The sequence below is a fragment of the Eubalaena glacialis genome, chromosome 4, assembly GCF_028564815.1.
Source record: "Eubalaena glacialis isolate mEubGla1 chromosome 4, mEubGla1.1.hap2.+ XY, whole genome shotgun sequence".
Lineage (NCBI taxonomy): Eukaryota > Metazoa > Chordata > Mammalia > Artiodactyla > Balaenidae > Eubalaena > Eubalaena glacialis.
Window position 1 is genome coordinate 4,279,615 of NC_083719.1, and position 10,597 is coordinate 4,290,211.

The following is a 10,597-nucleotide window of genomic DNA, read 5'->3' on the forward strand; positions in this document are numbered from 1 at the left end:
GCTCTGTGCATCTCTCAGTGCTTGGGGGTGAGGAGTTTGATCATGAAGCCACACTCTGCCGGTGTTCTCAGCACTGGCATTTGAATGTGTGTGGGTTTCCTGTTGTTTCAGTGGGTAGACACTTGCCCTGTTGGGCAGCGCATCCCTAAGTAAGAGGAAACTCTCTTGTCGTCCTGGTGCTGACGTTCTGTCTCAGAAACTGTCGGTACTATCTTCATGCTGCCCTGTGACCTCCGACCAGTGACTCAACCTCAGCTGCCTGCAGAGGCCCGGCTGAAGTTGTGTCGTGATGACCAAGTGTGGTCACACTTGTGAAGCAGCGACCCCAGTGTGGCCTGGGTATCACTGAGTACTTAGCATCCCCAGAGAACTTGGAAACTGGAGGCTTTTTGTGAGCCGGTCTTCATAGTAGTGGTTTCCTTTTCATTTGTATACCTCAGAGCATGTAATTTTATATTCTTATTCCTTTGTGGGAAGAGATTAAAACTCAAAAGTAACCCTTTGAAGCGATGAGTCTCATTTTTATTTGAATGTTATGCAATCAAGGAGTGATGCATCCTTTTTCAGAAATAAGGTGACCATATGTGTGTGGATTTATCTCTGGGCTTTCTATCCTGTACCATTGATCTATATTTCTGTTTTTGTGCCAGTATCATACTGTCTTGATTACTGTAGCTTTGTTGCATAGTCTGAAGTTGGGGAGCCTGATTCCTCCAGCTCCATTTTTTTCTCAAGATTGCTTTGGCTGTTCACAGTCTTTTGTGTTTCCATACAAATTGTAAAATTTTTTGTTCTAAATGTAAGACCGGACACTATAAAACTGTTAGAGGAAAATATAGGAAAAACACTCTTTGACATAAACATAAACCACAGCAAGATCTTTTTTGACCCACCCCCTGGAGTAATGAAAATAAGAACAAAAATAAACAAATGGGACCTAATTAAACTTAAAAACTTTTGCACAGCAAAGGAAACCATAAACAAGACAAAAAGACAACCCTCAGAATGGGAGAAAATATTTGCAAATGAAGCAACAGACAAAAGATTAATCTCCAAAATATACAAACAGCTCATGCAGCTCAATATCAAAAAAACAACCCAATCAAAAAACGGGCAGAAGACCTAAATAGACATCTCTCCAAGGAGGACATACAGATGACCAAGGGGCACATGAAAGGATGCTCAACATCACTAATTATTAGAGAAATGCAAATCAAAACTACAATGAGGTATCACCTCACACTGGTCAGAATGGCCATCATCAAAAATCTACAAACAGTAAATGCTAGAGAGGGTGTGGAGAAAAGGGAACCCTCTTGCACTGTTGGTGGGAATGTAAATTGATACAGCCACTATGGAGAAACAATATGGAGGTTCCTTAAAAAACTAAAAATAGAACTACCATACAACCCAGCAATCCCACTACTGGGCTTATACCCAGAGAAAACCATAATTCAAAAAGACACCCCAGTGTTCATTGCAGCACTATTTACAATAGCCAGGACATGGAACAACGTAAATGTCCAATGACAGACAAATGGATAAAGAAGATGTGGTACATGTATATGTATACAATGGAATATTAGCCATGAAAACGAACGAAAATGGGTCGTTTGTAGAGATGTAGATGGACCTAGAGTCTGTCATACAGAGTGAAGTAAGTCAGAAGGAGAAAAACAAATGTCATATATTAATGCATATATACGGAATCCAGAAAAATGGTACAGATGAACCTATTTGCAGGGCAGAATAGAGACGCAGACGTAGAGAACGGACATGTGGACATGGGGGGAAGGAGAGGGTGGGACAAATTGGGAGATTAGGAATGACATATATACACTACCATGTATAAAATAGCTAGTGGGAACACTCTATAAAGCACAGGAAGCTCAGCTCGGTGCTCTGTGATGACCTAGATGGGTGTAAAGAGGGGGTGGGAGGGAGGTCCAGGAGGGAGGGGATACATGTATACATATAGCTGACTCACTTCATTGTACAGCAGAAACTAACACAACATTGTAAAGTGATTTTACTCCAATTAAAAAAAATTAAAACAAAAAAAAGGAGTAATGCAGTTACACAGTTTCCATCGGAAACACGGTGACATCTGAAATTTACATCCGAGATGATCTTAACGTGTAGGTTGTCTTCCGTGTCTAGGGCTTCAGTAGCCGTGTCTTGCGGGCTCAGTAGTTGTGACTCGCGGGCTCTAGAACACAGGCTCAGTAGTTGTGGCTCATGGGCTTAGTGGCTCTGCAGCATGTGGGATCTTCCCAGACCAGGGATCGAACCCGTGTCCCCTGCATCAGCAGGCGGATTGTTAACCACTGCACCACCAGGGAAGCCCGGGGAATGTAATTTTAAAGCTGCTGTAGTACTATCTACATCTACAGCATTAACATTTGAATGTGTGGGTTTTGTGATATTTATTTTTAAATAGTAGTAGTTTGCCCTATTGGGCATTGCATCACTAACAGTATATAGTTAATAATAAGTTTTAATGAAATAACTCCTAAATTTTTTAACTAAATGATTGAAGTGAATTTAACTAAAATTGAACTAAATTAAATTTGAATTAAATAACTCCTAAATAAACTTATACTTAATGAGAACTCTAATACACCGTAATCTCTAACCTAGTTATAGTCTACAATTAAATGCCATGATCAATAGTCATATACTATAATCTAGTGTGTAAGAGCATAGTATATGCTATACTACATACTAAAAACTAGTTTTTCACTTGCTCTCATTTCATCATGTTTTTCATTTCCAAAGTCCACTCATAAACACTTCCAGGGGGTATAATGGAGTCATTTATTTGACAAATGCTTTGGGATCCACATTTTACTAAAACTTAAACGTGAGGGTGTGATCCTTCCAGGACCACTTTGGAAAGCTTAGCACTGATCATGAGAGGGCGGACGCTTCAGGCCCTGTGCCCCTACTCCGGCTCGCCGTCCTCTGGGTACAGGCAGCGCCAGGAACCTGTAGAGAGCTGTGCAGCGTTTGGCTTTGTTTTTGTTTTCCATTTGCAGAAGGGATTTAAATGAACTTTTTCATTGTGGTTTTTTTTTTTTTTAATATTTACTTTTCATTGCTGGAAGAAAGTATTTGTTGAATAGTATTTTATTAGATCAACAGCATGAACGTTTTGCATAACGAAGATTTTCTTGTGTGATGACTGATGTGGAAATTCTTTTCAGACATACCGTGGGGTATCCAGCTGGCAGCCGTGTACGCTCTGTGTGACTTGAGTCCCAGCAACCCAGCGGAGATCTCCAAGATCCTGGAAGCCTGGCGCACGGAGACCTCTCGCCGCATCCCCTCCGCGGTGCTCAGCTCCCTGGAGGAGGTCAGCACTCTGTGTACGGAGGAGCGTGGCTGACGGCCCCGTGCTGTGCCCGGAGAAGTGCCTTCCCGCTGCTCGAGTGGAGACAGATCATCAGCTTCCAGGGTGCAGACCGGGGTTCCAGAGAGAGACGTCAGGGAGATACAAGTGCTGGGGGCGGAGGAGGAAGCAGGGGCTGCTTTCCCTAAACCGCACACATTTCACTTATGGCTGCTGTGATCACATGACATGGATTGTAATTTGTTGTGTCTTGGTCAAACAACAGAAACTTGAACTTAGCCCTTTTTTGCTGCAGAAAGTGTCCTTTTAGTCGCTTTTAAAAATTGAGTGGCATTTTGTAATGAATTTAATGTAAAAACATTGATTTGGTTCCTGAGCCAATTTTGGACTTTGCGCCCAAATGACTGACTAGGAAAAGATGAGGAGGCCAAAGCAGTGCTACTCGAAGACTCTTCCACTGTCTTAGCTGGAAGTGGGCTACAGAGTTCCTCTCAAGGTATAGAGTGCAGCTGATCAGAGTAAATAAACAGGGAGAGCCTTTAGAACTTACTTTAATGCATTTCTTCAGATCTCTAAAGTTCCTTGCAAATATTTAACTATGTATCAGGAAAAGGAGAGCTGAGGATAGAGGTCGCCGCGGGTGTTTGTACCTCGCCGTGTACATACAGACGCAGCCGAGTGCGGGCAGGTCTCTGCATGTGCCGTGTATATATGGACAGCCTATAATGTGTCTCACATTTGATGATATTCCACTTTCGGAATTTTAGTATTTGTACATAGGAAATGGGTTTAATAACTCACCGTGGTCCTGATTTGTCTTATATTCATCATTTCTTAAAACTCTTGTATGTGTTTTTTATAATAAAAAATAAAAGTAAGCCATGCACACGATTGTCCTGATCAGTAAAGAGTGACACTTGGCCTTACTTCTGCTCCAACCAAAGATGAGGCAAATAGTCAGTGCCAACCAAAGACAGAGGAGGCGGCCTGCCAGAGGGACCTCCTTCCTGGGCGGAGGCGCGGTCGATTGCCCGGGTGTGATCGGGTTTGGGTGCTCTCCCGGGTGCTCTTGGTGAGAGCAGATACCACGTAAGTGCTGGTTGGCCCTCAGTATTGGATGTCTTTGTTTAGCTACAGTTGCTACCTTTTAAAAATCACACTTGACAAGTATTTTGTTGCTTCTTCCTCCTGTTTTTTAAGTAATTATAACTGAGATTTGTAAACGACTCTGCCTTGCCCTTTAGATGCTTTTTGTTGGTGTGTTCCCTCTTTCTGCCTCTGTCTCTTGGGCCTGTGCTCTGTGCCAGGGCCTTGCTGGGAGGAGCTGGTGAAGAAAGTCAGGGCCAGGTTCTCACAGGCCTGTGATCTGTTGGTAGAGAGAACCCTGCACAGTCACCCCAATAAATCAACAGTCCAGATTTGGGGTTAAGTGTGGTGAGGGAGATGGAGCGATCTGCAGAAGAATAGCAGGGAGACTCCTCTCTTTCTGTTAGTCAAGGAGGGTCCCTCCGAGGAAGTAACATGTGAGCTAGGACCCGAGAGAAGGGCGCCCACCTTGAAAGGAGGGGATCCTGGAACGCGTCCCTCCCAGACAGGTGCGCCGGCTCCGAGAGGGGAAGAGCCTGCCGTGTGTGGGCAGGAGGCCGGTGTGGCCAGAACATACTGTGTAAGGGGGCGAGCGTCCTTGGTTCAGTGACACAGGTAACTGCCAGTCACTGGGACCTGGGCAGCCCTGGGCTCGGTCACGCTCCTAGGGAGATTTGAGCAGGTGTCACGGTTCACGGGGCTGTTCTGTGACGCAGGGCAGGAGAAGGGCGGGGCGGGAAGCAGACGTGTCAGGAGGCTGGGGGTTGATGCTGGTGGCCGTGCAGACCATCGGGGCAGATGGATGCCACACGGGTCTTGGAGGTGGGATCAATGCTGAGTTCGTGAACTGGGGGTGGTGGGCAGATAGGAATCAGGGTTCCCACGGCACCTGGGCTTGGGGACAGGAGCTCCGGGTTTGGTGGTGGGAGTCACACGTGTGACTGGGACGTGAGACATCCAAGTGGAGGTGGCAGGGGGCCTTTACAGGTGGAAGTCGAGTTCGGGCAAGGTGGGGACACAAGCTAGGAAGCTGATTGAGTTTGGAGGTTATTTAAAGCGCATGGTCACCTGGGGAGGAAGATAGCCTCTCTCACTTGGCAGGTCGTGTAATTTGAAGATGCGTGGGGGAGGGAGGAGGGAGAAACGCCGGGGAGGCAGGAGGTGGTGGCCAAGCACCTTGGCTCCTGCTACTTTGCCCGAGTCAGGGAGGCAAGAAGGCAGGCAGCTGGCCCCGGAGCTGCTTGAGGCTGCGAGGTCGGTGAGGAAGGGGGTGGCCGGTGGTTGGATTTTGCTTCCTGTGGGTGGCGGTGAGACAGGTGAGCGTTTCCCACAAACGACGGGCTTGGGAGGGTTGCAGAGTGAAAGGGGGTAAGGGAGAGAGAGCAGGTCTGCACACGCAGTTTGGGGGTACATTTGCCTAGTGAGTAGATTTGTCATAGGATTCAAAACGTTTTTTTAACCTCAACAGTTTGAGGTGTTCTTAATTGGTGGAGGGTAGGTGGCACCTGACATTGGCTGCCGGCTGCCGTTCCTTGCCCACGAGGATGCGTGGGGCTTACGTGTCAGCATCCGCTCCTGATAATACACAGGCCTGAGCTTGCCTGTCGTGCTGCGTCACTCTCAGAGGGTGAAACAGTTTTAAGCTGGGGTTAAATTTATTTCTGGTCCCCGGGCAGAACATGGTTGTAGAGTTTTATCAAACACACACACACACACACACACACACACACACACACACGCAAAAAGGTAGGTAAACATTTGAACCTGTAGTTGGGTGGGGCTTTAGGCTGGCGTCAGTCTGTGCACCCAGGCGGCACAGGGGTCCTGGCGTCCTGGCTGGGTCCCGCACGCGGCAGGCAGCCTGGCCCCGGCCTGGCCCTCTGTGCCTGCAGCCGCTCACGTGACTCGGGGGCCCGAGGAGCGGGCGGTGGCCGTGAGGAGGGCGTAGAGCAGCGTGGCCAGTGACCTTAAGGGACGTCTTGTCCCCATGCACCTCCTAGGGAGGCCCCAGCTTTTCCTTCCGAGCACAAATCATCCTGGAGGTGACACTTCAGGCTGTAATCCCCCCCACCCCCCTGAGAATACTTGGTCACATTGCTTACTTTGTTTTTTAAGAGAGGATGTGGCAGCGTAACTGACAAATTTACGGTATTGATGGAAACCTGAAGGGTTTGTGCCAGGAGTGGAAGGAGCAGCGTGGTGCCGTTAGAGGGCGCTGTGGTCCCACCGTGAACAGCAGGGTCCAGGACGCAAAGGGCCCCTCCTGTCTGCAGCCGGCGCGCTCCGGAGGACAGCTCTCCATTCATGCTGTAGGCTTCGGACGGAGTTAGTTTTACTGCCCAGGCCCCTTATCTCCAGAAGTAAGTGGGAGAAGATGTGTGGAAAGGGTAGCTTGTAAAGCTGATGGAATTCAAGAGCACAGTAATACCCCCCCACCCCCCCAAATAGAAGCAAATACTTTTCCAGCTTGGTCAGATTCTTTCCTGGATATTTTCTAACGATCCTAAAACAAAATGCTCTGACCAAAAATAAATAAATGAATAAACAAGTGGCGGGCGGGTGATAGTGATAGTGGGTGGGAGGTTCTGTGACACGGGCCTGATTAAGTCACCTGCCCACCTGGAACGTGCTCAGTTCTTTACAAATAGCATTCCTAGAACCATAGTACAGAGATTCATGAATGGGAGTCTAATCAACCTGCCTGACCAGGGCCAGCGATGCCACAGAGGTCTCCCTGAAGAGTGTTCTAGGAGTTTAGGGGACTTTGGAAAGTAAGACAGAGCCATTAAGCTAAACACTTTCCTCTCTTTTTTCCTTAATTTGCCTGACACTTCCTCAGAGAAATTCAGTGTGCTTGTTGTGACTGTGAAACAAACATGAGGTTCCTTTTCTTGCCTCTAAGGAGAATTTTAAGGAAGACCTACTTTTATAGCGTGACATTTCTGTCTTCGTATGCTCGGATTATTTTTATGAATTAAAGAGCCGTCACTGTATTGCAGTCCGTTTGCTCAGTACAGCTGAACAGTTCTAACGATGTAGACAAAGGCTTGTGAGTGAAGAGTGGTGGTGAGAGATGGTTGATTCAGTTTTATAAAAATGGAAGCAGCTGCTTGCTTTTACGACGGACTTTGGGCGTTTGTGAAGGGCTTTAGGATCAGGGCTTCCTGCCTTAGGGGCCTCTGCTGTCCTGCTGGGAAAGGTGATGCTGCCTTGCACCTGTCCGGGGCTGTGCCCTGGGGGACGGGAGAGGGGATGCCTGGCGGGCTGATCCCCAGACCAGTGGTTCTCAAAGGGCACGACCCCACCCCGGACCCACTGGGTGCCAAACTGGGTTGTCGGGTGTGTACCAGCCTCTAGGGAGAGGCGTGCTCCCTGCAGCCGGGGAGCCTGCCCTGGGCGACTGCCACCTCTGCTCTCCCAGCCGCACTGCCTTCAGGTCAGATGTCCGCTCTCCAGGCAGCCTCCCCCCTTGTCCCCCTCCTGGTCCATTTCGGTGGAGATTTAGGAGGAAGAGGAGGGGAGCATGTTAAACTGCCTTCCACCATCTGGAACTGAATCTAGTCCCCGCCATTTTTTCTTTTTCATTTTTTATGTCGTCTTTAAGAGTATTATTTTTTCCTAACAAATAGCCATTGATTGCTGCTCTGAGATAATCTCACCCTAAACTGTGAGTGTTCAACTGACAAAACTCCAAAGAGGAGGAGAATGGGGGCAGAAGAAGTGGACCTCAACCCCACCCCGCCCTTTGCATTCACAGAAGGCCCCTTCTTGATTGCCACGTTTTTATATGTAAATTTGTACTATTAAGTATCCACTTTAATAGCTTAAATTGTAATCCAGTATGTTTAGTTTATTTAATGTTTTCATGCTAGTTTTATATGCATGTAGTGAATTAAACATTAAAACAGTCCACACACTGGAATGTCCGTCCCTCTCTGCCCCGTCCCGCAGGCCCTGCTTCCCCAGGCAGCTCTGTGACCAGGCTCTGGGCTTCCTTCCAGAGACCCCGGGCCCAGCTCTGGCTGGAGGAGCCAGAACGTCACGGGCCACACCTGCTCTGCCCCCCTTTTTTTTTTTTTAAATTAATTAATATATTTTTGGCTGCGTTGGGTCTTCGTAGCTGCGTGCAGGTTTTCTCTAGTTGCGGCGAGCGGGGCTACTCTTCGTTGTGGTGCACAGACTTCTCATTGCGGTGGCTTCTCTTGTTGCAGAGCACGGGCTCTAGGCATATGGGCTTCAGTAGTTGTGGCACGCGGGCTCAGTAGTTGTGGCTCGCGGGCTCTAGAGCGCAGGCTCAGTAGTTGTGCCGCACGGGCTTCGTTGCTCCGTGGCATGTGTCATCTTCCCGGGCCAGGGCTCGAACCCGTGTCCCCTGCATTGGCAGGCGGATTCTTAACCACTGCGCCACCAGGGAAGCCCCTGCTCCGCTCCTTCTGATGGCCCCTGAGGTTAACAACAAACTCAGGCGCTTGCCCTGTCTCCTGAGTGCATTTCCACTCGGGAAGTTGTCCCCAAGGGTGGAAGGCGTGGGGAAGGGAGAGCTTCGGGACTGCTGTCCTCTTGTCCCCCAGCGGGAGGAGAACCCCACGTGCCCTCCGCTCGGCTCTGCTCTCCACTGCCTTTCCTGGGCCTGCAGCTCCGGGGGAAGGGTCGGCAGGCAGTGCTGTCGGGTCTCCCCCCAGCTGTCACCCCAGGCGGCCTGAGCACCTCAGCTCCTAACTCGTGGGTGTTTGTTTCATGAACAAACTCCAAGCCAGCAGCATCAGTTAGATTCTTAAAACCGTCCGTAATAAAAACGCAGCAAAGCCTGAAAGCAGGTAACCATACAGATTTTTGAGTAACGGTTACATTTAAAGTTTTGTGATGGTTCTTGAAGAAAAAAACACCTTGTGATGTTTCAGGGATTGGGGTTTAGGACAGTCAGTGCGTTCATGGTAAGGTACCCTTGTGTCACCAGGGACCCTGAGGTGCTGTCTGCCCTTTACTGCTCTGCTCCCGCTGTACTGAAGGCACCTTGGTCGCGTGGACGCAGGAGGGGCCTGGGGCTGGGAGGCAACCGACAAGATAAGGCCCAAAACTCGAGGGCCAGGTCCTCTGCCCTGCCCAGGGCACCTCGCCCAACGAGTCTCTCAGCAGCCGGGAACGTGCCCCACGTGCACTGGGCAAAGCCCCACCTAGGCCGCCCATCAGCCACCAGCGGGTAATCAGGACTTTTTAATAGAAGACAACAGTCACATTTGCAGGTGTTTGGGCAACCCACGCGTGACGCCAGAAACATCCTTCATAGGAAGACTGGGGGTTAGTGTCGGTGTCTTTCTGCAGGAGAAAGGTCTCCTGGCCTGTATCCCTATATGTTTTCCAACCATTGCTTCACCTTTGGGGAAAAAAATAAGTTCCCAGAGAAAGAGGATAGAGTTTTCACAAAGAGGCATTTAGCCTGCAGAGTTAGTTTTTGCTTAAGTGGAGCCCCCTGCCAGCCCCTATCCCTGACCAGGCAGAGGAAGGTCAAGGGGCCTCTGATCCCGAGCTGCCGTCATTTTGGGACGCTCCCTTCAACGATCCAAAGGCTGGCAGGACTTGTCTCAAGCTTCTGCTTTCCCATCACCCTGGGGATGTTGGGGAGAACCTGCCAGTGTAGGGTGCTTGCTTCCTCCAGAGCCTTGTTAGTGTGGAAGCATCTAGAAAAGCAGACTTGGGTTCTGTTGTGGCTACAGCCATTCTCCAGAGTCATGATATCTGCCCTGAAGCCGTGTCATCGGCCGAGGGAGAGCCCAAGAAAACCAAACACAACCCATATCCCACCTTAAAGTGCTGAAGAAGTGCTTTATGAAATGTGAGTAGCGCCTCCTGCAGGTCAGTTTATAGCTACTCTTCCTGCCTGAGACTCAAGGAACCTGAGTTGAACTGGAGAGCTGCCTTCAGGGAAGGAGGAAAAGGGCGACTCAGGGTCTAAGCTCTCGGAATGTCTGTAACTGAGGACCAGCCTTTATTTGCATATTGAAAATCTGTCTGTTAAATCAGCAGTGGAGCAGAAAATAGAATTTTAAAAGCATTCACTCTTGACCTTTCCTATTTGTATTTTTAAAGGGACTGAAATTTAGCTCCTATCACCTTGGCAATCATCCGGAATAATATTTTTAATGTGTCTTTCTGTTTATA

At 48.7% G+C, this 10,597-nt stretch overlaps 1 protein-coding gene across 1 annotated transcript in view; it reads left to right on the top strand.

Annotated features, from left to right (window-relative positions):
* ICE1 (interactor of little elongation complex ELL subunit 1) overlaps positions 1 to 4,238 on the top strand; it is a 57,912-nt gene extending 53,674 nt beyond the window's left edge. Inside the window, exon 19 of the mRNA XM_061189112.1 lies at positions 3,207 to 4,238. Coding sequence (XP_061045095.1) covers positions 3,207 to 3,388 — 182 coding nt within the window. The 3' untranslated portion in view covers positions 3,389 to 4,238. The remainder of the gene's footprint in view (positions 1 to 3,206) is intronic.
* The last annotated feature ends 6,359 nt before the right edge of the window (positions 4,239 to 10,597 follow it).